General features: G+C 35.5%; 5 protein-coding genes across 6 annotated transcripts; 2 read left to right on the forward strand and 3 right to left on the reverse strand.

The window, feature by feature from the left end:
- Nucleotides 1–471: 471 nt before the first annotated feature.
- Nucleotides 472–2,189, reverse strand: LOC18033998 (acyl-coenzyme A thioesterase 13). Its single transcript, XM_006424949.2, has 4 exons — nt 2,012–2,189; nt 1,517–1,719; nt 1,289–1,429; nt 472–848 (listed from the first exon to the last, which is right to left on the reverse strand). The coding sequence occupies exons 2-4, from the start codon at nt 1,709–1,711 to the stop codon at nt 705–707; spliced, it is 480 nt and encodes a 159-aa protein (XP_006425012.1). The 5' UTR covers nt 1,712–1,719; nt 2,012–2,189; the 3' UTR covers nt 472–704.
- Nucleotides 2,190–4,033: 1,844 nt separating this feature from the next.
- LOC18033643 (UPF0503 protein At3g09070, chloroplastic) lies at nt 4,034–6,180 on the forward strand. Its single transcript, XM_006424950.2, has one exon. It carries the CDS (start codon nt 4,170–4,172, stop codon nt 5,796–5,798), a length of 1,629 nt encoding a protein of 542 aa, XP_006425013.1. The 5' UTR covers nt 4,034–4,169; the 3' UTR covers nt 5,799–6,180.
- Nucleotides 6,181–7,308: 1,128 nt separating this feature from the next.
- LOC18034570 lies at nt 7,309–8,442 on the reverse strand. Its single transcript, XM_006424951.2, has 2 exons — nt 8,219–8,442; nt 7,309–8,028 (listed from the first exon to the last, which is right to left on the reverse strand). Exons 1-2 carry the CDS (start codon nt 8,250–8,252, stop codon nt 7,586–7,588), a joined length of 477 nt encoding a protein of 158 aa, XP_006425014.1. The 5' UTR covers nt 8,253–8,442; the 3' UTR covers nt 7,309–7,585.
- Nucleotides 8,443–8,619: 177 nt separating this feature from the next.
- LOC18034798 (protein NRT1/ PTR FAMILY 8.1) lies at nt 8,620–11,814 on the reverse strand. Of its 2 annotated transcripts, none has more exons than XM_024179521.1 (5): nt 11,474–11,814; nt 10,883–11,070; nt 10,584–10,801; nt 9,758–10,320; nt 8,620–9,637 (listed from the first exon to the last, which is right to left on the reverse strand). In XM_024179521.1, the coding sequence occupies exons 2-5, from the start codon at nt 10,989–10,991 to the stop codon at nt 8,803–8,805; spliced, it is 1,725 nt and encodes a 574-aa protein (XP_024035289.1). In that variant the 5' UTR covers nt 10,992–11,070; nt 11,474–11,814; the 3' UTR covers nt 8,620–8,802. The 2 variants fall into 2 exon arrangements, with proteins under 2 accessions (XP_024035289.1, XP_006425015.1); XM_006424952.2 differs by having other exon boundaries at nt 10,883–11,074.
- A 4,381-nt stretch (nt 11,815–16,195) lies between these two features.
- Nucleotides 16,196–19,440, forward strand: LOC18034509 (laccase-4). Its single transcript, XM_006424953.2, has 6 exons — nt 16,196–16,323; nt 17,097–17,248; nt 17,372–17,616; nt 17,715–17,843; nt 17,958–18,881; nt 18,980–19,440. Exons 1-6 carry the CDS (start codon nt 16,231–16,233, stop codon nt 19,108–19,110), a joined length of 1,674 nt encoding a protein of 557 aa, XP_006425016.1. The 5' UTR covers nt 16,196–16,230; the 3' UTR covers nt 19,111–19,440.
- The last annotated feature ends 5,583 nt before the right edge of the window (nt 19,441–25,023 follow it).

The raw sequence follows: 25,023 nt of genomic DNA on the forward strand, positions 1-25,023 counted from the left end.
TTGTATTAGATGCACCTCATTGAGATATATGTATATATTATCCTTCAAGGTGAGTGTTTGTAATGATTCGAACTCATCAGCGGAACCTATTCTGCCTTTGATACATAGTGCCTGTTTGGTATGACTTATTTAAGAACCATAAGTGCTTATTTAATCGTATAAGCACTTTTTAAAATTTTTTATGGTGTTTGGTTATTTTTTTAGTAGAATTTTTTTAGCTTAAATAAGCTAATTTACCTCTACTAGCAAAAGCCCAAAATTTGAGCTTTTGGGAGTAGAGATTATAGAGCTTTTCTAAAAATATATAATATAAAAAATATCACACAGTTTAATGGTTCAAAAGTGCTTTTTTTATTGACAACCAAACACCCAATGACTTTGTCTAAAAGCTCTATTAGTATAAGCTCTAGTGCTATAAGCTCTACTGTTATAAGCTCTATTTAATAAGCTGTACCAAACGGAGCCATAGTCTCATAACAAACATGCTTTCAGCAAATCAAACTTTGGCAAATTAGCATGATTTGCTTACTCTTTATAAGAGATTGTGAGATTCAAGTTGAATTCTCAAACAAGGTTCATTCAGACCGTAAGCAAGCTAATTACAAGAAGCAAAATCAGTACTTGGAATTCACAACAAGCACTAGTGCACTAACCCATATTTGTTGAATGTATGGATTGCACTCATATACAAATGTCAAATTAAATCACATCTTGCTAGGCTGTCGACCAAACAATGAATGTCGTCCTTCAGCAATTACTTCTCCAGTTGCTTTGTTTCTCATAAGAACGATCGTTCCAGAGTAACCTCCTCTTTGTCCTAATACCCTTCCTGTAATCTCCAACTCATCCTGTAACATGCAAACTTCATATCAAAATGGTACCAAACAAGATACAAGTTTCGTTTATTTCTTCAAATACACTAAGACAAGGTCATGTTCCATGGTGCATACAAAGAAAACGAGCCATTTTTCAGGAGTTGAACAATGCAAAGCAAAAGAAAAAAAAAAATTTGAGCAAGAGCTAGCAAATTTACAACTCACACCAAGGTTGTGAACATGTAATGACTGATTTCCCACTAACATATCATGATCTCACATGTCAAAATCATCAGTATCAAGTCAGTTGCTGATACTCGAACCTAGCAAGTTCCTAGCAATTAGATAACAGGTTTGTATGGGATCTTGTAAAGACTTTTTGTTCCAAAATAATGTTGGCAACACCCATTTAAACTATAGACATCCATTTAAGTAAAAGTTCATACTGTACAGAATCAGCTTTGCACGCTTACATTAACTTTAGCAGTTGATACAAAGGAGATGGACATGTCCACTGAAACTTTCATGGGAAGACCCTCAACGTAGACGACAGCCCCACCAACTTCATCCACGAGGTTAGCAATTGCACCATTAGCCAAATTTCCATTCCTATCCTGCCACAATAAAAACCTAATCAACACAATCATCCTTTCATTTATCTAACGATGTAACTAATGATCTTGGTTGACGGTAGAGCTTACAGTGAGACGAGGAGGGACCTTGAAAGTACAGGAGACAAGGCCTGGCTCCACTCGATCAACTCTTATACCTCTCAAGGCAAAGTCTTCGTAGAAGCTGAATTCAGTTGCCCCAACTCGGTACGAGTGAATGGCAAGTCGAGCCACACTATCTGATTCTTCCTGGTTCAGTTCCAAACACTGTCTCGCCTTCTCCATTTCCCACTCTTACAAAAGTAACAGTATAAAACGGTCAATTTTGAAAAGTGCCGATAGCAATCTCGACAACGTCGAGAATCGTATTGATCTAAATTCTCTAGTGAGGTCATGCTTCACAGCTTCAGATAATGTACTTTTCCGGATACGACGTCGTTTAGAAACTTAAATATTATAACATGATTACATAAGCAACCGAATTGAAGATTTGGGATTTGCGATTGAATCGAATAAATGTTGGCATAAATTTTTGGCGTTCAAAATGGATAGATGACTTGATTTGAGATTGTTAAAGCCACTTACCGGCGGTTTCACGGCGTTGATTTGCGGGCAACAGCAACTGTCTCGATCGTTTCACAACGCAAGATTGCACAAGGCTGCTGAAATCAAAATACCCTTTGCTTTCAGATCGCTTCCTGTTCTGCCTTCGAATGGAGAAAATGAGAAATGAAGTAATAACATTTTAGTCTCTAATTTCTATTAGTTTCCAGATAAGTACATAAGTTTTAATTTGCATCAACAATAATGTTATATATCCTAAATATTAATCCTAAAATTTATCCCAATTGACGTGGCAGTTATATGACATTCTACTTATAAATTTATTTTAAATTAAAATAGATCCTTCTAAAATAATTTATTTAAAATAAATCTCTTTATTTCTTTTACAACCAAAAGTCTTTTGTCCTATTGTTCTTGACTTGGCTGCAAATTGAACATATTTTTATTTTTTTATATAAATAAAATTATCTGACAATAAATAATAAATTAAAAAAAAATAATGTAAAATAAATAAATATTTAAAAAAATAAATCCTGACTTCAAATTAAAAAATAAATAACACCTCAAACAAACTTTTTTTAAAAAAAATTCTTATCAATAAGTTTCTTATGAAACTGTAAAATATTATATAAATCTAATATTTTTATCACTTTAACTTTATAAAAAAATTATTTTTTCTAATTTTACCCTCAGTCAATTAAAATTATCGGAATATCACCCCTCGAATATTTTTAAAAACACTGTCTTTTTTAAAAATTTATCAAAACTTGTTTCTCACATGAATAATTAACCCTTTTTAGTGCTTTAATCAGCACCATTGAAATGTCTTGGAATTTATTGGGAATTATCTGCTGTCTGCGCATTCATTTTGGTGCTTTGATCAACACCATTGAAATGACTTGGAATTTCTTGGGAGTTATCTGGTGTCCGCGTATTCATGCGAAAAATTTGTTTGTTAACTGGAAAACTATTTATATTTTTCTTGGGAATTAATGAATTAAATATTATTAGGCTCTCAATTCTAGAACTAAAGCCTGGTGTCCAAAGCACACTCTCTAGGAATAATCAGTTTTCTTTTGGATTTTTTTAATTCTAAATGTCGTGTCTTAAGTGAAGTTGACTTGAGATTTTGTGGACGCACACGAGGAGCAAATTGTATCTAGTGCATCTTTGGGCTCCTCGATTAACTCAAGCATTTCCAAAGTGGGCCGAAAATCGATACGGTGCTGGTCTCCATTTCCAGCAATATAAAAAAAATTTATTTCCAAAAAAAAAAAAAGATTGAAGAAATTTTTCGAGAATCATTTCTTATAAGATAAATTATGAAATAAGATGGAAAATTTCAAGTTCATAATGCAGTGAACTATTGAAAATTGATTTTCATGACTCAGTTTGAGTTCTTCTGAATAAAAAAATTTAATAGAATGAGCCAAATAAAATAATAATAATGATGGGTAAGAAATTATTAAAAATATCATAGATTGTATATTAGCTTTAGGCAAATCTCTAGCTATGTTATTGTTAGCACTCAAAAACTAATACTTAATAGTAATATTGTACTTAAATAGTTGATGAGATACAAAATTTTGTATCTAATTTTCTAATTTTTCAATAATTTTTACATACATTTTTTTAAAAAAAAAGTCGTTTTAATTTATTCTATAATTTTGCATACTTAACCATCTATAATTTAAAACCTCTTTCATTCCACAACTAATTAATTCATATATTTTTTAAAAGTCACATTTATTAAATTTAATTTAACAATAATTCAACTCATGGAGATCAAAATCAAACCTCACATTAATTGAAATGAACAAAGATTCATTGTTGAGTTGATTTTTTACTTTTTTTATTGAGCATATCAATAGTTGTTAAGTAAGATAAATAAAAAAGATAAAAAAAAACATAAAATAAATATTAATAATTAATTTTTTATTTAATAAAAAATAAGTTCTGGATGCTAATTAAAATATATAATTAGTTGTTACCAAATGTTAGCCACCCATTAAATAAGTGCAAGAAGAGGTTTTTTAAGGGTTTTTCAGTTTCATTCCCCCGTAACAATTAACCTTCGGCCCTTCCCACACTCGGTACTGTCTTATCAGTTATAACTTAAATCTCTTTTTATCTTTGTTTGTAACATGAGCACACCACTCAGTGTTCTTCAGTCAGAGCCATGACCATGACTGCACTCCAACCTCATCACCGGCTGTCCACGTGTCACCGTCACCCCACCACCAACCCCATCACCGGCTTCTGCGCCTCCTGCCTCCGCGAACGCCTCTCCACCATGGAAGACTCCGTCACCCCCACAGCAACAAGCCCCGGCCTCCGCCGCACCAAATCTCACTCCTCCTCCTCCTCCTCCTCCTCCTCCTCCAACAACAACCTACCAAACGGCGCTTCCACGTCGGAGCCACGCCGCAAATCCAGCGACGTTGGGCCCCACCCCAACACCCTCTCCAACCTCTTCTCCCTCGCCGACGACGGCGAATCAAAACCCCTGATAAAGCGTCGTGACCCTGTAACTAACGCAGTCGTTGTGTTGAAAGAAGGAGAAGATGAAGATGACGAGGACGGCGAGTTCAGAACGATGAAGGAGTTCATAGATCTTGAATTGGAAAGGAAAAATGGCAGCAGCAGATTCAGTTTCTGGGAAAGTACTGCTTCGGCTTTCAGCAAGAAGTTACTAAAATGGAAGCAGAAGCAGCAACAAAGGAACAACAAGAAAGAAAGCGAGGGTTATGTTGCCGCTCCCGGGAGAGCGACAGTAGAGACGGGGTCAGAAATTGGACTGCACGGGTATTTTGGGAGGAGATCCTGCGACCCGGATCCGAGATTATCAGTTGATAATGGGAGGTATTCGTTTGATGAGCCGAGGGCTTCGTGGGACGGGTACTTGATTGGCAAGGCTTATCCAAGGCTTCTCGCGCCGCCATTGGCTATTGTTGATGAGAAGGACAAGGAGAAGGAGAAAGAGAGTGAGGGGAATGAAGAAGAGAAGAGTCCCGGTGGATCGGAGCAGACGAGAGATTATTATGGGGCATTGGGTATGCTGAGGAGGAGGAGGAGTTTTGATAAGTCCAGTTCGGGTAAGAGAGCCGGGTTTTTCGATGTTGATGAGGTTAATGGTAGTAGTAATAATAATAATAAATCGGGGATATCAAATGCGAAGGTGTCCCCTGAAACTGTTGGATTGTTTCACGGGGCGAAGTTGTTGGTTACAGAGAAAGAGTTGAGGGATTCGAATTGGTATTCGATCAAAGATTATCGTGCTGAGTGTGTTGCATCTGATTCTAAGAATGTGGGTTATGTTGGTGGGGAAGTTACTGAGAAGGGATTCAAGTTTAAGAAGTCGTTGAGGTGGCGAAATGTGTTGAATATGTGGGGGTTTATGCAGAAGAGGAATGAGGGTAAATGTGTGGATGAAGAGAGGCTCCATGGAGGGAAATTGAATGCGGTTGATGGGCTATTGGTGCAAAAGCTGAAGAGGGTAGCCAATGGAGAAGCAAATACTGGTACTGTTAGTGAGAAGCTTGTTCGTAGTTACAGTGTTAGCGCTAGGAGTTCGTTCCAAGTGGATGGATCTTTCAATTGTGTGAATGGTGTTGAGGCAAAGGAGAATGGTGGGGGGGATAAAGATGAGCTTGTGCTGCAAAGGAACAGGAGTACCACATATTCTCCAAGTAACCTTGATAATGGGCTATTGAGGTTCTACTTGACACCAGTGAGGAGCTACAGGAGAAGCAAATCTGGAAGAAGTGGGCTAAAGAACCTGCAATCTGTGGCCATGAATGGCTTGTAAAGGTCATCAACCATTCTTCAATGGAATATATGGCTTGTAAAGGTCATCAACCGTTCTTCAATGGAATATTTTGTTGTAAAGATATGCAATCAACATGTTTCTCCTTGTTTCCTTTCTCTGCTTGGCATGTTTTTTGATAAGTAATAATGGAGCAATGGAACTTGGAGAAATGTTTAGTAACTATTGTTGATAATTACGTAGCTTAGCATTTGGTTAATTTATGTGGTTTTCTTGTTTGCCTAGTACTTGTAGTAGTGATGGTAGGGTCGTGCCCATATCTTAAGAACGATGAAACATTAAAGCATCATTGAATGGCAATTCATAGTTTGTCAAGCTGAACATGCACTGATATGAGCATTTAATGGAACAGATGTTTCAAGAATGTAAGTGTGGATTATACTTGCTGTTGATTCATGGAGGTTTTGTCTTTCAGATTGAGGGCTCCGTGGCCTGTGTATCGTGAGTACTAATCAGTATCTTATGAAGCTTGTGGTTGTTCCTCAATACTACTTTGTACAATATATAATGCATGTATATATTCAATATCAACTTGAATTGGAATTTGACAAACATGGATAGTCTCTGCATTGTCTTGATGTTTCAAATTACTTACAATTTAACTGCTACTCTATGCTTTCTGGGATATTTTTGCTTCGAGTAGAATTGGATGTGAGCTTATACATTTAATTAAATAGCAGCTAAGGCATCTTAATATCCTTGGCAGTTATGGCCACAGCCAGTTAGTAGTACATTTTATTCAGTGAGAGGCATACGCACGCTCAATTCAGCTTTTTATTTTTGGGTGCTCCTTTACGGCTGTGTTATTGTTAGCAGTTATTTTGGTGGTTGAGCTGCAACCTTGGCTTCTGAAACGAATGTGTAAGATCCTGCATAGGATCCTACTGAGAAGCCATGGGCCTTGCCCCACGGGGCACGTGCCAACAATTGTTCGTCTGTTTGCTATGTGATTGTATTTTATTAGCTAAATGAACCAACCCATTGGAATATCTGCATAGGATCCCATAGCTTCTGCTTGACACTGTTCCCTAGAGTGGCGTCGTGTCAAGTATTCATCCCAATTTTTTATTTAATAACCTCCAGCATATTACTCCCTATGACACTAGACTTCACAATATAAATTTTATTATGACGATCTTCTGAAAATGGGCTTCGACAACTTTTCAACTTTATAGCATGATAGGAAACAAGAAGCTTCTCTCCAGCCCACCCTTCGCTGCAATAAAAGAACAAATACCGATAACAAATTTACCTTTAGGAGTCGAGTGATTGAACTTAAGATAAGTTTTGTTCATAAAGTCTGGTTTGAACATCATTATTTGGGTAGCTTCAGCTGTTTATCACATTTGTTTCTTCTCAAGATTGGCAAAATGGTGAGATTTGGATGAAAGCTAATTGTACCTATGATTTGTTCTAAATGTAATAAGAGTATAATTTCCATTTCAAGGAGTCGAGTTTCGAAGACAACTCATAATGAAACAAGAGATCAAATATATCTCTCTTCATCATAAAATAACTTAAATGAAAAGGACATCAAATTTGGTGATCGAGCAAGAAAGTTGATATAGAATTACCAAAAGTCATTAACCATTAACATCCTAAAATCAAACATCTCTAGCAATCAAGCCATTGCATGGATCAGCCACACTGTTCTAAGTGTACATACATGAACTGATAAGAGTCCTCTCCGGATCGGGGATTTAATTTTTCTTATAATTTCATCCAATAAACACGTTGAATTTTGCTCAGAAAAAGCTTAGACTGCTCACTCACTCAACATCATATCCCCGCTCTTGGAGCTCTTGAATGACCTCATTCCTCATCCTCAACCACAACTTCTGAGCTTCTAGCTCAAAATGCTTGTCCTGCAACTCCTTCTTAACTTTATCAGATTCAATCGTTCCTTTTGGCCCAATAACAGACCCAATCATGCCACCTTTCTTAAGGAACTCTTCCATGGCATCTGTATCACCTGGGTACGGAAACTTTATCCTCTCATAGAGGTGAGCTAGCTCCTTTTCCTCCTTTGGCTTTGGCTTCAGTGTCCACCAACCCAACGGTGAAGTTTCGTTGTAAATCCACGCAACGCCAAACAACGTGTATGTGCAAAGCAAAGCCTTGCCTACCTGCTTCCAAAAGTAATAGTCTTCTTTGCCGAGGCCTATTTTCTTTAGGTACTTGTTGGCATCAAAGGATTTCAATGCTTCGAAACCTGAAAGATGCAACGGAGTAGGTATATAATTTTACAGTTAATTAGTCAAACTTTTTATCGAACAGTTGGAGTGCACTCGATTCAAGCATTTTATAGAACAAATCGGAGGCAGGCAACCTTTTAATTTGTTTAATCGACTTATCAAGTGACGAAACAGTTTGTTTAGAGATTTTGGGTTCCTGGGTATTACCTGTTTTGGCTCTTTGATATCGTTTGAGAACCATTCTGCCTGCAGATCAGATTCTCGATCAACTTTGTGAATTTTGATGTCTTGATGACGATTTAAAACGAAGCGGAGGGCGACTGCTTAGAACATGTAATGTTACTTGGACTAATCACAACTCACAAGGACTTAGGGTCAAATGAAAAATGCTGACGTGGCATAACATGATTGCATGGGAGCTATAAAGTCTACTTCTTTACTACTTGATCTCCTGTACACCCAATTAATTTTTGCAAAATGGAAACCCACAAGTCAAATTAACTTCCACCATGACAATGTAATTCACAGTAGATTATTTCAATATTAAAGAATAATTTAGGAAAATACATATTATAAGGTTAAAAAAATTAGTAGAAAATAATGTCACACTTCAATTTACTAAAAAGTCCAGAAATTTGCTTTGATTCACTTGAGGTTCACTTTTTTTCTGACGACAATGATTACTCTGTTACACAACATACAAAAACACTACAATGAAGAGAATGTTTTTCTTTAAGCAGAATGAACTTATTTACATAACCAGAGCAGATATATTGAAGCTTACAACACGATCAACGAAGACTCCCCACTGGCCTTTTATATGTATACCACTTCGACACCAAAAGGTAAGCTCCCATGTTCAAGACACTCAGCACCGTTAACAACCAGAAGAAGTAATGGAGGTGACCACGGTTCAAGTTATCCGGTATCCATCCAAGATTGCCGTTCTTGGTACTTATCGAGGTAACAATAGTTACAAGCAAAGAGCTCAAGTAGTTCCCAAGCGCAACAGTGGTGAGTGAGAGAGCGGAGCATAGGCTCCTCATGGCATCGGGTGCTTGTTCGTAGAAAAATTCCAACTGCCCAATGAATGTGAAGACTTCGGCACACCCTATGAGGAAGTATTGTGGAACTTGCCACATTATCGACATTGGCATTTCTGGAAGGTCATAGTAATTGTGCTCTCTCACCATTCTGAGTCTTATCAGCTCTAAAACTGCTGCTGCTATCATGGAAAGAATGGATATAAAGAGGCCAATGCCCATCCGCTGCAGCTGAGTTAGGCCATTTTTGTGACCTGTGAATTTCCTTGTGACTGGGACAATGATTCTGTCATAGATAGGGACCCAAAAGATGACACTGAGAGTGTCAAATATAGACAGCGATGCTGGTGGGATCTTGAAGCTAGAGTTCCCAACATGAGTGTCCATTCTTTCACCTTGCAACACAAATAAACTGCTCATCTGACTGTACACGGCAGAAAAGATTATGCCAGTGGCCCATATTGGAAGCAACCTTACGATAGCTTTCAGCTCCTCAACTTGGGTAACAGTGCAGAGTCTCCACGGGTTTACGGACTCCTTTATGTTGTCTGATTGTATCTCTACTGCTGCCTTGTCGAAGAAACTGAAATGGGTAATAGGTAAGAAAGAATAATGTTTAGTTTATTGTAATGGTTAACATGAGATTATACTGTATCTCTACACCAGCTCTAATGCAAATGCAGCTAATCAGTTAGAGACAAACCTGAAATCTTTCGTGTGATCAAGCTTGCGGCTACCTGTGATGTTAGACTCAGCATCAGCAGTCTCATATAAAAGAGACTTATCAGCAGGTAGTTCAACTTTGTGTTTCCTTATGGATGCCGCCACCACCTGACAGATGCGTGTGAGAGGGCTGCCTCCAGGCTTTTGGTTCCTGAACAATCGAGTACCTGAAAAGAAACTTACGACGGCAATTGCCATTGCGACAGCAGGAATGCCAAATCCCCATCCCCAACCCTCATTATCTTGTATCCAGACAAGTACGGAAGAAGCAATAAGAGCGCCTATATTGATTGAAAAATAAAACCAGTTGAAGAAAGAGCTCTTGTGCTTTTTCTCAGCTTCATCAGCATCATCAAACTGATCTGCTCCATAAGATGAGACACAGGGCTTAATCCCGCCGGTGCCTAGAGCTATCAGGTAGAGTGCTACAAAGAAAGTTGCACTCTGTGCATCTGTTACTTGGCAAGTTTCTTCTCCACGAGGACCATGACATACTGGCTTTAAGCCAGAGACTGATGCCGTCACCGTTAGAAAAGTCATTCCCTGAATGAAAATTAATATTCTTATTAATCACCGAGAAAGAACAAAGATTCAACGAAAACCTTGCTCCTACAGCTCAGGTTTACCATATTTTGAAAATTTAGACACTGAATGTAATTTTAAGACTCTACCAATTCGATCAAATATGCAAACAAACTCGAGGGAAAGTAAAACCTTCCCATTTTGTTCAATTAAACACAAGTAGAATGTTAACACCAAGCCACAAGATACCAAGTGCTCCAAGCTAATGAAACTTAGTAACTTACAATAACATAAATGATTGAGAAAATGGCAATGGTCCAGTATCTTCCAAGATACGCATCAGCCAGAAAAGCACCAATCAATGGCGTGATGTAGCATGTTCCACTCCAGTCCAAGACGTTTTTAGAAGCTGTAGAACTGCTCTGATCTAACTGGTGCTTGAAGTAACGCACCAGATTTGTGCTCATCCCATAGTATGCCAATCTTTCACAACATTCATTTCCTGTTCATTGAAACTAAAACTTAAAACCATTTCCTGGATTTTTACCATTTTCATAGATTAAGAGATAAGCAAAACAAGTACCTAAAATAAAGGGGCAGGCCTTCCAGGTTCCAGTTTTTGTTTTATCCGCTGGGTTTCCTTTGTAGTCCAATGTCCCATCTTTCGTGTAAATATCTTCTTCTTCTCCCATCGCTTTATCAGTTACTTGAAAGCTTGATTATTTCTTTCTCTCTTTCTTTTTGTAGAGATCTATTCAAAAACAGATGTGCCTATCTGCGGTAAACATTGTGCACAAAAGTATCTTATAAAGAATCATGCCACGGAACACACGACTATCTATCACTAGCAAATTTAAGCTCATTTGCAAAACAAAATCCATTAGAAATCCAGCTGCGCAAAATTAACCCAGTTGATTTTCAGACTCAAGAAAGTAATGATTAAGTGCTTCCTAGAAAACGTACAACGAAGAACTGAATCATTAGAGAGTTTAAGACGACCCAAGTTCAGAAACCAAAAAAAAATAATAAATTACTTTGACTCATTCACACAAGAACCGATTCAAATCCTCACAACAATAATTCTGTTGCAGAGGCAAAGCAAAACACACAGTACTACAGCAACCCAGGAAAAATAAATAAATGAATAAATAAACTGAAAAAGAAAAATTGATACCTGAATCTTGGCAAGTTATGCAATGTATCCAAATGTCCACTCAGAAGCAGCATTAGTTGCACGAGCACTAGACAATACGAGGACTAATTAATAGCATAAAAAATTAGTCACTGCTCAAGAATGAACTAAGGGTGAGCTCTTATTAGCTGGTCCAATCAATAAACAGTAAAGTTGACGTAGAAAATACAAATGCAGTGGTGGCTGCCTTCTTTGTTTAGTTAAAGGCTTTGACTTCAATGTTCCTAACACAATGTGAAAGGAAGAAAAGCTTGTAATAATGGGAAGAAAATGAAAGAGATGGATATTATTGGTCCAATCTATACAAGATACAGCACGGCAAGCAGACTTCACTGCTTACATGTTGATTTCAGAAACTAGGGGAGGCCAAGTCAACGTTTTCGCTTTATCCATATATTGCAAAAATCAAGGGTCATTATGGGGTGCATTCTTAAGGCTAATTGCTAGTAAGTAATGATAATGAGTTTTAACAAAATAATTTGTATAAAAAATGTTGCATCTTTTCGTATTAGCTAGTCCCTAGCGACTAATTGAAATCTGCAAGTATTTTACAAAAATATGGACATTCATATCCGACCAGTTATTGATCTCACAAAGCAATATGAATGTTAATACCGCATTATTTAGTTTATATTAAAACTAGATGATGGCAACTACTTTAAAAGCAAGTTAAAATAAAAACAAAATATCGCCTACCTTAGTGTATTTTTCAACCCAAATTTATTGTGCAGGAGGAAGTAAACCTCAATTCAAATTCTAACAAGCTTTTGATGGATCTCATCATCTTTAAGACTCCTAGTTGTTTACTTATACCAAGAATCCAGCTTCATGCTTCTTCACAAGCCAGCCGTAATCATTGAATTAATAATTATTGAGTCTACTTAATTGACTAATTAATTCGTATTTCTATATGGAACACTCCGTAATCACTTGTTTATTTGTAGCTGCGTGTCTACATCTCCGTTACGTATGGAATCATATGATACAGTGAACAATTTTTGAAATAAAATAATTTGAAGGAGAGCGAACATATAAGATTTCAATCAAATAATTTGTTTTTTTTTTTAAATTTATTATTATACAGGATTTTTATGTATTAAAAGTATTCTAATAATTAGAGCAATGAAGAATCGTCCGTCCCAATGTGGTCTCCTATTTCTATAGTTAATCCTATTTTCTGATTCATTAATTAAGAAAAAAAACTAAAAATATTAAAAGTTCTACTAGTTGGAATTAAATGATGAATGTGAGGCTTACTAAATAATCCTGGAATATTTTTAATCAAAAAAAGAAATCTCGTATTATTGATTCGATGTGAACAGCTTTGGAATTATCAAGTGTGAATGCAATAAAAATAGTGCAGCTCTTGGGTGTTGAATTTTCCATCAAAATGACAATATATATATATATATATATATATATATATATAGGTTTACAACTGGAAGGAGAGACACGTTTCTCATTTGTTTTGAAGTGTAAAAATTATTCTTAATAATAATATATTGACGATTGAACCAAGGATGATGCCCCGTGCCCGGCACTTTGTTTGCAGCTGGCGGTGGGCTTCTTGTTCACACAATCACAATTTACACATATTACAGAAAATATTGGAAATATTTCTCAGTAAAGTTTTTCTTGTGTCTGTAATTTTAAAATGCGGACTTAGATAAGCTCTTGATAAAAACTTTCAAAATCAATGCTGATGTTGTTTTGGGAATGATAATATTAAAACTGTTCAGAATTACTATGTACCAAGATTATGATGGCTAATTATGATGTGTGGACATTAAGATTTTCTTTTTTTACATTTTTTTACCAAAGGGCAAGTGACTATTGTGAGGGCAGCAGTTCGAGCTCCCACAACGCACATAGGAACTTATTTTTTTCTTTAATTATAGTATATAATTAAGTGAATGTAGTTTTTTTTTTCCCGAATTGTGAGTGGTGTAGACACCTCTCGAATGTTAGAGATGGTAAAATTGGGACAGTGCTATAAAAAAATTAATGTAAACTAGTCGCAGTAATCATCTGATTGAAAAAAAAAAAATCAATTGTAATCTCATATAATATGAGTTGTAATCTAAGCATTAGTCTCATATAATTTAAAAAAAAATGGCATTTACCCGAATTTCTACTGGTTAGATCCATGATTTACTAAATTTTGATTCAAGCCTTTACTGGAATTGGGGTTATTGGCTTGAGGATGGGGCCATTATGAAGAAACAACAAATTTGAAGAGTCTGCAAGTAGAGCTTTATTGCATGGTGTGAATGTTAGTTGCTATTAAGACATCTTTCAAAATGAATCGCTAGTGCATATTTCATTCCAACCTATTCTTCCATGGGAATTGTATTAATATATTTGTCTAAGAGCAGTGTTATTTAAACAGAAAAAATAGACAAAATGAAGACATAATAAACTTTAATTACTATATTTATAAATTAATCAGTTGATGTATTGTTTGTATAATTGTAATGTTATATATATATATATTAGTCTAGAATTTTAAAATGTAGGAAAAGTTCGTGAAAATTTTAAAACCATAAGATTTTAAAAAACTTAAAACTTAAAATGTTTAAACCTCACAATTTATACATTTTCCCAAACTTTTCCACACTTTCAATTTCTGAATCTTTCGATACCTCTCGGATGTTGCAAAACTAACACAAATTGCTATCTAGAACTCCACTCAAGTACTTTTAAATTGGTCCCCAATATGATTGCTTAAAGAACAACCTTTTATACATGATGAAATCATTGTAAAAAGAATAACAAAATCACTTTTCCCCCTTACTTTGAAAGAGAAAACTACAACGCATTAATTAAATCATTAAAACCCACTTATTAATTAGGAGAATGATCAACATGTGTGATAAAATGATCAAGCCCTAAAAGTGAAATCTCAGCTTATACACACACACACACACACACAAGGTAATAGGATGATTAGATGAGCTGTTACGTACCCACCCTATAATATAAATCTTTAGCTTTCAAAAACAAAACTTCCCCACTGCAACAATCCATGAAAAGGATTTCTTAACTACATGCATGCTGCTTGAACTAGTTGGTTTGAATATCTTTAACATGCATTTTATCGTAGCAAACTCGTCTGCCGCCTCGCTTTTCAGATCTACTCTTCTCGAAGCATGTTTCCATCACATATACATCAAGTGGTGAAAATTTTAAGCCATTAGTTAAACCACATTAGAATTTACATTAATGATAATGACAACAAATATATTCTTCGTTTGATCATTAATCAAGAATTAAGTGCTTATAGTTGACGTTGAGGACTTATAAGCTATTGGGTCAAGCATGTAGTTTATCTAGCATGGTGTTAGATATGTGTAAGATTCCATGTTTGGTTAGTTCCCTCTACTTAGTGGCCGTTTATTTATGATCTCTTGTCCTAGTCCATATTTTTTATGAGGCAACCTGTTTGATAATAGTCATTTTTAAGGTTGTTTCCTTCCAACTTTTTTCCGTATAAAAGTTTGGATGGGGTTGAGGCTCACCTATTAAACACCTAAATTCATTTCTTATTATTACTTAGATTCGAGTAATTAGCTCAAAATACATTCATGATCAATCGAACTACACCCATAACCCTCTGTTATCAACTAATTCAAACTAAAACCAACAAGGCATGGTAATTATTTTTTAAAAAAATGGAAAAAAAAAAACACACAAACACATGTAACACTCCAAAGAAATTGTGAAAAAAACTTTATAAAATAGTCAAAAGAGCAGCTTTTCACCCCTACATAAAGAATGAAGCTCCAAATCTAAATTATCCGCATAAACTAGCTACTCGTCACATTACTCTTTGCAATTAATAATCATATCTTAATTTTCTACATTATACTTTTTAACTTTTTCTAACCAATCACAATAGCAATCATGCATATATTTGTCTAGTACCTTTGATTATGATAATCCTGACGACGAAAACAGAACAAAAGGTATTTTTCTTTTTCTTTTTAATCCAAAACAACGAAAAGATCAGCTAAAACAAGTGAAAATCAAGTGGGTTGTGTCCAACTTTCGAGCCTAGGTCATATTTTTGACCTAAAAGAGGAACCAATCTACATTCTGCTACTTGAAAATTGTGGTTAAGTTAGCTGAGGAATGGGTGTACTTTACCCAATACGGTTGGACCAAACCACCCAGTCAATTGAAAAATGTCACAAAAGCTCCACACTAGCTTCGCTTCCAAAAGTGTCTTATAACTACTTTGTGTAATAAACAAGAAAAATAATAATAATAAAAGAATTCATGATTTTCATTTTTTTAATTATTAATTGAGAAAAGAAAACTCGGACCCTTAAAGTTTCGCCTAATCTACATACGGACCCTAATTAGGTGAAATCAATCCTATCACCACGTAGATTTCTAATAATAGTCTGACGGTATGATATCCGAAATAAACAAAAATAAATAAATTAATTAACGAAAGGGAATTTGTGCCTCCATGGTTGAAACGTTGAGAATCTACATGTATAGTGGGCCAAACTTAAGAAGTCTAGCGTCATTTTCTCTTATTTTTTTAACATATTTTTGAATGCAGAGCTTGACTCTCAAGTATTCTTTGTAGACAGTATCTACCTAACTGGTAAAAACGACATGGGAGCAGAGTCTTTGGTGAGCTCTTTATAAGTTGAGTTGGTCGTTTTGCCCAAAGTGCACAAAAATAAAATACGATAGAAACTTGAAAGACAGACACTAGGAAGCAGAAAATGGAGGTGGTTCGGTGGATTCGAGTTCTGTTGCTGGTGGCTTGCCTGTTTCCGGCATCGGTCCAATGCATGGTTCGAGAATACAAGTTCAATGTAAGCACTTTCTCCAAAAGCACTTAATAATTAACTGGTGCTTCTTCTTCATGCATGCATAACGAGATAGCTTTCGACAATATGGTTTTCCAATTGCTAGCTAGTTTCTTCAAATATTTGGGTTCTCCCCCCCCCCCCCCCCCCCCCCCCCCCACCACTTACATGACATATGTAGACCAAAATGAAGTAATTCGAGCTTTGAAAACCATATGAAAAGTGCTTTTCCTTTTTTTTTTTTCTATTCCCGCCTTGAATGAGTCGGGCTGGGAAGCTCTGAGGAGCTTCATGTTTACGTTTCGATTGGGAGAATAATTATTTTGAAGTAATTCATTACTTGATCAAGTGAAAATTAGACTTAGGACGAAATTTTCAAAGGTGATTCATTAATTAAAAGCCACTGCTACAAGAAAATGCATGCATGCATGCAAGCTTTTGTCAAGTTGATGGTCTTGTTTTACCTTAAATCATTTTCAATTAGTTTAATTTAAAATTAATGCCGGTTATCACGAAAAGATTTCTACGATTAGAAGTGACTGATCAACAGCTGAAACGAATTAACAAGGTTCAATTGAGCACAGGTTGAAAATTAATCAATGACAAGAGGTGGTAATTAAATTGATTAAATAATTAACTAAAGTCTTCAGCTAATAAGTCTTGATCGAACAGCAGAGTGGTGGTGTTGTTGAGGCACCACTAAAAGTTTGGTGACCATAGCCCACCATACGGCGCGGCTCATATTTATTACAAACACTGATGATTTCATCATATTGCAGGTTGTGATGAAGAACGCCACTAGATTATGCTCAACCAAACCCATCGTCACCGTCAACGGATATTTCCCCGGTCCAACCATCGTCGCCCGAGAAGACGACACCGTGCTCGTAAAAGTCGTCAATCATGTCAAATATAATGTCAGCATCCACTGGTGAGCGAGTTCAACCCACCACTCTCAGTTTGATTTCAAAATCTATTACACGTGTGTTTTAAGGGGATCACCCGCACGTTCACGTAATTCCTAATTAATTTTTATGTGGCATGATGCACGCAGGCATGGAGTGAGGCAATTGCGGACCTGTTGGGCCGATGGTCCGGCTTACATAACACAGTGCCCCATTCAACCGGGCCAAAATTATATTTACAACTTTACCCTTGCCGGCCAAAGGGGTACACTTTGGTGGCATGCTCACATCCTCTGGCTCAGAGCCACAGTCCATGGTGCCATCGTCATCTTGCCTAAACGCGGCGTTCCTTATCCCTTCCCCAAGCCCCATAAAGAAGTCACCGTTATATTATGTGAGCCTGGACACATCAATCACTCGTAATTTTATAAAAATATAATTTTCTAAACAAATGATTAACAATAAATGGTTCTTTAATATTTGTACTTGTAGCGGAATGGTGGAAATCAGATGTTGAAGCTGTGATTAACGAAGCTTTGAAATCTGGCTTGGCCCCGAATGTATCAGATGCTCACACCATCAATGGACATCCAGGGCCTCTTTCAAGTTGCCCTTCGCAGGGTAAATAAATATTAAAAAAATGATAGATAATAATAAATAAATAAAACAAGTGCAAATTAAAATATTTTCATTTTCATTTATGTATTTTTGAGAATTAATTACTCTTATTTCCAGGAGGATTCAAATTGCCAGTAGAATCCGGGAAGACGTACATGCTGAGACTCATCAACGCTGCACTGAATGAAGAGCTCTTCTTTAAAATCGCCGGCCATAAACTCACAGTCGTTGAAGTTGATGCAGCGTACGTAAAACCCTTCAACACCGAAACCGTTTTGATAGCCCCAGGGCAAACCACAAACGTTCTCTTGTCAGCTGCCCATGCAACTGGGAAATACTTGGTAGCTGCCTCACCTTTCCTGGACACCCCGGCAATTTTAGTCGACAACAAGACCGCCACCGCCACCGTTCACTACTCCGGCACACTCGGTAGCACCGCCACCACCCTCACCGTCCCGCCCCCTAGAAACGCCACCCCGGTCGCCGCCAACTTTACTGCTTCGCTCAGAAGCTTGAACTCGAAAAAGTACCCCGCCAGAGTCCCGTTGAAGATTGACCATTCTCTTTTCTTCACCATTGGCCTCGGAATCAATCCTTGTGCCACCTGTGTCAATGGCAGCCGCGTCGTGGCTGACATTAACAACGTCACTTTTGTTATGCCTACCATTTCTCTTCTGCAAGCTCATTTCTTCAAAATCGGTGGAGTTTTTACAGATGATTTTCCAGGGAACCCGCCGGTGACTTATAACTTTACAGGCACACAGCCAGCGAATTTCCAGACGAATAATGGGACCAGGATTTATAGGCTCCCTTATAATTCTACTGTGCAATTGGTGTTACAAGATACTGGCATGATTGCTCCCGAGAATCACCCCCTTCATTTGCATGGCTTCAATTTTTTCGAGGTTGGAAGAGGGCTAGGGAACTTCAATTCGAAAAAGGATCCGAAGAAATTCAATCTTGTTGATCCTGTAGAAAGGAACACGATTGGCGTCCCTTCCGGTGGATGGACTGCTATCAGGTTTCGAGCAGACAACCCAGGTATAACAACTCAAATTTTTTTTCTTCTTATAAAAGCTTTTTGATTTGAAAATAATTTTACTTTCTAATGTTGCCATTTAAAAAAAAAAAAATTACAGGAGTTTGGTTCATGCATTGCCATTTGGAAGTGCACACAACATGGGGACTGAAGATGGCATTTATTGTGGACAATGGAAAAGGGCCGAACGAATCACTTTTGCCGCCTCCGAGTGATCTTCCGAAGTGCTAGCGAAAGCCCAAGATTCCAAGTATACAAATCAAATTAGTCTTTTTTAACCAATACATATAGATAAGTGAAAAAGCAACAGACAAGAAAAGATTACTGAACGGTCAAGATTTAATAAGACGAGTTCTTTCGAGAATGCTATAACAAGCTAATCAGAATTGAGTAAAATGATAGTGAAACCTTCTTCTTCTTCTCGCCCTTTTCTTTTTTTCCTTTTTTTTTTAACTTCTCTGTTATTCTCTCTCTTTCTTGGGAATTAATGTATCATGATTGTTTCCCGCGGGATATGTATTCCAGTGCATGTAATTATATACATATTTTGTTTACTTGAAATCTTTGAAAGCATTCGTTGTTTAATTCTCTGAGCAATCATCCAATAATTTTCTCGTTTGTCGGCAGCTAATCGCAAAATATTAGCTTTGGGCCTCATCGTTTTGGCAGTGTCAGGCTTTTTGTTTGGCGGCATGAGAGTAATGATTCATTTGGGCCACGGCTCGTATTTCTTAGCTTCCGGTTCAAGACTAGACCCATGTCTTATTTGGGTATCCGTTGTACAAACGTAATTGTGAGATTAATTCTTTTTTCTTCCATACAAATCAGCTGATGGATATTGACCTTAAATTCGACATTAAATATAACTTATATCCAATATTGATTTATGATCTAGAATTAAAATGACCTGCGCTTATATTGGTGTCGGACCAATATAAAATACATTTGCTTTTAGAATTAACAATTAAAGTTACTTAAATTAAAGAACAAAAAAGTTAGCACAAATATATTCTTTTTGAAAAAAAAAATAAAATGAAATAAATTTTTGAATCATTTTTTCTGCATATAGGCACGAGTTAAAACATTAATGCATAGTTCGAAAATTTTCCAAAGCACTTGCGATATTTGGAGCGGAAGAGTGTTTAATTTTTTATTTTTGTCATCCAATCAGTACCTGTTGGAATTATTATTATTATTATTAATTTATTATTATTATTTGTGGAAAGTGGCACGCGCGGGGGGGAATGACAATTGAGTAGATGCGCGGACACGCATATCGGCGCGCGTGCGCAAGTTATTAAATAATAAATGAAAAAGAAAATTGTCTTTGACTTTTTGACCTTTAGAGAACCAACATTAAGATGGAATCCTTCCTTTAATGGCAAAAAAAGTTTTTAATGGTGGTGGTAGCCCCAGCCGTTTTAGGCAAAGCCCGCCCTGTGGCCTTATTCGACCCCCACCGTTCAATTATTGTAATTGTGACACTTCATTTTTTTTCTTTTTCTTTTTTTTTGTGGTTGCTTTTGCGGCGGCCCCGGCCTCCCCGCCCCCTTTTGCGTGTCAAGGGACAATTACTCAAATTACAGACGAACGAAAAAAATATAATATAGGCTGTGGACAGATAATAAATATTGACATAATGCTAATCTGTACTTCGACTTTACATCATGATTTTTTTTTTTTAATCTTGAATTTCGGATAATGATCGTTCAATAGTTGGATTTATTGATTGAGACTTTGAGATCTAAATTTTTTTTAAAATATTTGATGAATTAGAACTTGATTATCATTTGAGACTCATTTATTTGATCTCATTAAGTATAAGGTTTCAATTTTTATAAGACGAATTCGTCTTCAAATACTCTATCAATATAGTTTTTGTTTTACATCTGATATAGTCTCGAAACCACAGTACCACTATACCAAAATTTAACTTAAAGTTAAATGGAAATCTTTGTAACTAATAGATATATACAACATGATCATACACTCATTTGTACAAATTGCAAGCTTCATGGGTACAAAAAAAATAATTGAATTTCAAGATGTTTGATTTTAGTGCATAAGAAATAAAAGAATAGTTGTAATGCAGGGCATCAGAAGGAATGATTGCGATTATTTTATACAAGCACTAGCTGCAACTTTTGATTAATTTTGGCACATCCAACAATTTGGTGAACCAGGGGCTAGCCGGCAACATTTAATTGTAATATTATATGATAAAAAAAAAAACTAAACAACAGCTTCATTTTATTTTTCTGACGTTCCCCATGTTTAGATTTTAATATAAATATTTAGAGAATAAAAGAATATAAGTGACAAGAGCAACAGTTCCAATAGAGATTATTATGTAATTTTCAATCATACCCATCAAGTTTTTTAAAAAAAATATTTTAATTTTTATTTGAAACCGGATTCCCGACACGAGATTGCACGTGAGAAGCATAAATCGTACGTTTATAAAATCATTAACAAGTTTAGTAAAGTGTTTTAAGCCACTAATAATCAGCGCACATTCGAATTGAAAAAAGAAAATTACACAAATGTCCGTAACTGAAATGACTTTGTATATATAATTTCTTTTGAGCTACAATTAGAATATTATTGATATTCTATTACGACTCAAATAAAAAAAAAGTATTACTTTCATATTAAGAAGAAATTTATTTTAACTTTAGAAAAAATACTACTATTATATTTTTAAAAAATTAAGGCTTTGTTTGGTATTAAAATTTTATAGTTTAAAAGTTATTGCTGTTGTAAAAAAAAATTATAACTATAAAATAAAAATTAATAATGATATAGTAAATATGATTTTTAAATAATAATTTAGATAAAATAATAAAAATATTATAATTGTTATCATATAAATAATAGAATAAATTAATTTAATTTTTAAATTATAACAATTAATAATTAATAAATATTTTAATATTATAACTTAAAAATTACAAGAATCCAACCTTAATATTAACAAGAGAGTGAGTTCGTTGCCTTTGGGCTTTGGGCAACTTTGTGCATGAGTGAAAAATAGTAGATAGTTAGATACTTACGGAAAGATGAAATAAGCGAATAATATTAAGATTCTATTTAGAATTGAGGTGTTGTATCTTAAGTAAAAAAAAAAAAAATTATAACTATAAAATAAAAAAAATTAATAAGATATAATAAATATAAATTTTAAATAATAATTTTAATAAAATTATTAAAAATATAATAAATTTCCTATTATACAAATAAAAAATTATATTAATATAATTTTTAAACTATAATCACTCTTATTTATCACATATTTTAAAACAGTACCTTTTAAATTAGGATTACCTGACTTCAATTCCAAACACAAGTTAAATGTGTTTGTAACTTTATATTTTGGTGGGATAAGGATAGCGACGCACGAATTATTGATTATGGGCAAGGGAAGTCGTGAGGGGCAATAAGGAGAATTAGACACCTCAGCATACTAACTAGTAGTTAATGGACCCGTTGTCCCATTGAATTGGGGATGCGAGATTCGAGGTGCCCAAAAAAAGATGACGGTGACGCAAAAGAACATGTTACATGTGACACAAAAAGCATCTCTCCCCTTCTATGCGGCCAGGAATTCCCCCACTTGTTCAGTTGTTCTTACATCATTTGATCAATTTGCCTTCTGAATTGTGAAATCACTCTTTATTTTGAGATGCAGTTGAAAGAGAATTCACGATTCGTGAGTTTTTAAATGTGAGGGGAAAAAAAAAAATCAGGACTTATAGTTCGCACGGGAGTAAAATTTGTTTAATTTTATGATTTTTTTACCATATATTTGAGATAACATCGTTTTTTTTTTTAATTTGACTGTATATTTTAATTTATTTTGTTTGTTTGTATAATGTGAAAATAACTGAAAATTCAGATGATGTAAAGATTAGCATATATGAATTTGGTCCCTAACAAGTAGTATACACATTGATGTTTAAGGAAAATAAGCCAAATCTCCCTTTGTTTAATGAAATTAAGTGATACACTCATATTTTAAAACTCATCAACTCTTCTTGATATTGGTGTTGAATAGAATATTATCAAATTTCATTTTTTAATGGCTGGCGTTAAGTCACGTGCACGTGATTTGCGTCTCCTTCACGACTACAGTACCTAGTCCCGGATATTGTAGTTATGAGGAGGACGTAAGTTACGTGCACGTAACTTACCCCCTCTCTTTTTTAATAGGAAATTCTTTTTTTTCCTTTTTTTATAATAACTTTTAACTTTTAAGAATCAGTATAATCTCTATTGAAAAAAAAAATATACATTTTTTCTCCTTTATCTGTAAACGCACCCACAGGCCACAGCTCTGATTCATCATTCTCCCCATGTCCATTGCAAATTGGACAAGCACTAGATGGAACCCCATTAGAGATGGCAAAACCCCGGGCCGGGTCCGGGTATTGCCATGACCGGACCCTACCCGGATGTAACCGGTCCGGGTCCGGGTCCGGGCCGGGTTTTAATTCGGGTACCCGAATTTTATATTTTTTAATATTTTATGTGTATATATAATAAATGAGTCAAATAAATATAAAATATTTAAAATAATATATATTTTATAATTTTTTTAATAAAATCCGGGTTCTGGATTTATCAAGTGATACCCAAGACCGATCCAGCTTCATTCCCGGGCCGGGTATTACCCGGCCCGCAACGCCCGGGTACGGTCCGGGTCCGGACCGGGCGGGTATTGTTGCCATCTCATTCTCTGCTACCACCATTCATTCATGAAATTAACCCAAAAAAAAAAAAAGAAACCCCCACGAAGACAACACTCAACAATGCCATCAAAATTAAAATCCCCACTTTTCGTCGTTAATTGGACCGCATCGTTGCTGCCAAAGAGCTCCCTTGTTACATTTTTTCATTGCGTTTTTCTGGTCTTGGAGATTTTCTTTCTTTCTCACATCACTCGTCGCTTTCGCTGTCAACTTCTCCGGGCGTTGTTTCGGTATAGATTTTAAGGCCGGTTTGAAGGGATTTTGGATTGAGTTTGTGCAGATAATAAAAAGTTTATTTTGATTCCATTACCATTTCTATACTTCCGTCAAAAACCCAAAAAAGAATTGATTCATTTCAAATGGCGTCGGCGAGTTCAACAAAAAGGCTCTAGGTAAATTCGCCCAAGTCGCACATACATTTCCAATTCCAACCAATCCGTAAATCAAAGATGTTGCTTTTTAAAAGATTACTTTGCTTTCTTTACAAGTGGAAACTTAGAGAATCAACAAAAAGACTTCTAATTCTATTTTTTAAATCTTTATTTATTAACTTAAATGTTAAATAAAAGGACGAAAAAATAAAAGAATTTCTCTCAAAAGACTCTTCAAATATAAATAAGTTTATTTTAATAAAATTCTTCTTACCAAATTCAATTACACTCCATTTTTTCAACAATAAGTTATAAAACTTCTCTTTTCTATAATGGCAATATAAAATATAACATATTATTATTATTATTATTATTATTTTATTTGAACCACGAGGTAGTTTTAAGTGGGCTCTAATTGTGGGAAACACTTTTAAGCATGTACTACAACCTAGACTAATTTTTGTTCGCACTGGGTTGGTCCGTTAAGGGTAAAGTGGCCAAAGTAGTGACTCCATATGAGAACGGAACTTGAACCTTATAACATAAAGAATCTTTGATGAGAGGAGAAGTCACTCTCTTCAACATTTAAAGAATCTTTTGGTGAAAGAGAATTCTTACTTAAATCTGTTAAACAAGAGGAGATTTCTCCTGCATTAGCATGTTGTTAAACAAGAGGAAAATGTATTTACTTGAAAATTGTGAGATAAAATTAATTGTTGTAATTTTAAACCAAAAATAATCTCTTTATTGATGAATGCATGTATTCACGTCCGTCAAAGGATTTCCACAAAGCGACAATAAGAAAAGGTATTAAAAAAAAAGAAAAAAAAAGGGAGAGAGTGAAGTCCCACAAAGTGAATATTGATGAATGCATGTATTCACCATCCATCAAATTCACTTTAGAGGTGGGGCTCCAATGGCGTTAAGAGAGTGAAGTGTAAAGTAACAAATTACACATGGAGTGAGTGAACAATAATAAGAGTTAAAAAGATCAGAGCAAGTCAGTTCGGTACTTGAAAGTGTGC

Source organism: Citrus clementina, unplaced genomic scaffold, assembly GCF_000493195.1.
Source record: "Citrus clementina cultivar Clemenules unplaced genomic scaffold, Citrus_clementina_v1.0 scaffold_8, whole genome shotgun sequence".
Taxonomy (NCBI): Eukaryota; Viridiplantae; Streptophyta; class Magnoliopsida; order Sapindales; family Rutaceae; genus Citrus; species Citrus x clementina.

Excerpts from the sequence above, each read along its gene's own strand:
- LOC18033998 (XM_006424949.2), bottom strand. The coding sequence starts at position 1,711 with ATGGAGAAGGCGAGACAGTGTTTGGAACTGAACCAGGAAGAATCAGAT. Across the intron at positions 1,430-1,516 it reads AGGTCCCTCCTCGTCTCACT|GATAGGAATGGAAATTTGGC; the intron begins GTAAGCTCTACC and ends TTATTGTGGCAG. Across the intron at positions 849-1,288 it reads TATCAACTGCTAAAGTTAAT|GATGAGTTGGAGATTACAGG; the intron begins GTAAGCGTGCAA and ends TGCATGTTACAG.
- LOC18033643 (XM_006424950.2), top strand. The coding sequence starts at position 4,170 with ATGACCATGACTGCACTCCAACCTCATCACCGGCTGTCCACGTGTCAC.
- LOC18034570 (XM_006424951.2), bottom strand. The coding sequence starts at position 8,252 with ATGGTTCTCAAACGATATCAAAGAGCCAAAACAG. Across the intron at positions 8,029-8,218 it reads ATATCAAAGAGCCAAAACAG|GTTTCGAAGCATTGAAATCC; the intron begins GTAATACCCAGG and ends TGCATCTTTCAG.
- LOC18034798 (XM_024179521.1), bottom strand. The coding sequence starts at position 10,991 with ATGGGAGAAGAAGAAGATATTTACACGAAAGATGGGACATTGGACTAC. Across the intron at positions 10,321-10,583 it reads TCTCAATCATTTATGTTATT|GGAATGACTTTTCTAACGGT; the intron begins GTAAGTTACTAA and ends ATTTTCATTCAG. Across the intron at positions 9,638-9,757 it reads GATCACACGAAAGATTTCAG|TTTCTTCGACAAGGCAGCAG; the intron begins GTTTGTCTCTAA and ends TACCCATTTCAG.
- LOC18034509 (XM_006424953.2), top strand. The coding sequence starts at position 16,231 with ATGGAGGTGGTTCGGTGGATTCGAGTTCTGTTGCTGGTGGCTTGCCTG. Across the intron at positions 16,324-17,096 it reads TTCGAGAATACAAGTTCAAT|GTTGTGATGAAGAACGCCAC; the intron begins GTAAGCACTTTC and ends ATCATATTGCAG. Across the intron at positions 17,844-17,957 it reads TTCAAGTTGCCCTTCGCAGG|GAGGATTCAAATTGCCAGTA; the intron begins GTAAATAAATAT and ends TCTTATTTCCAG.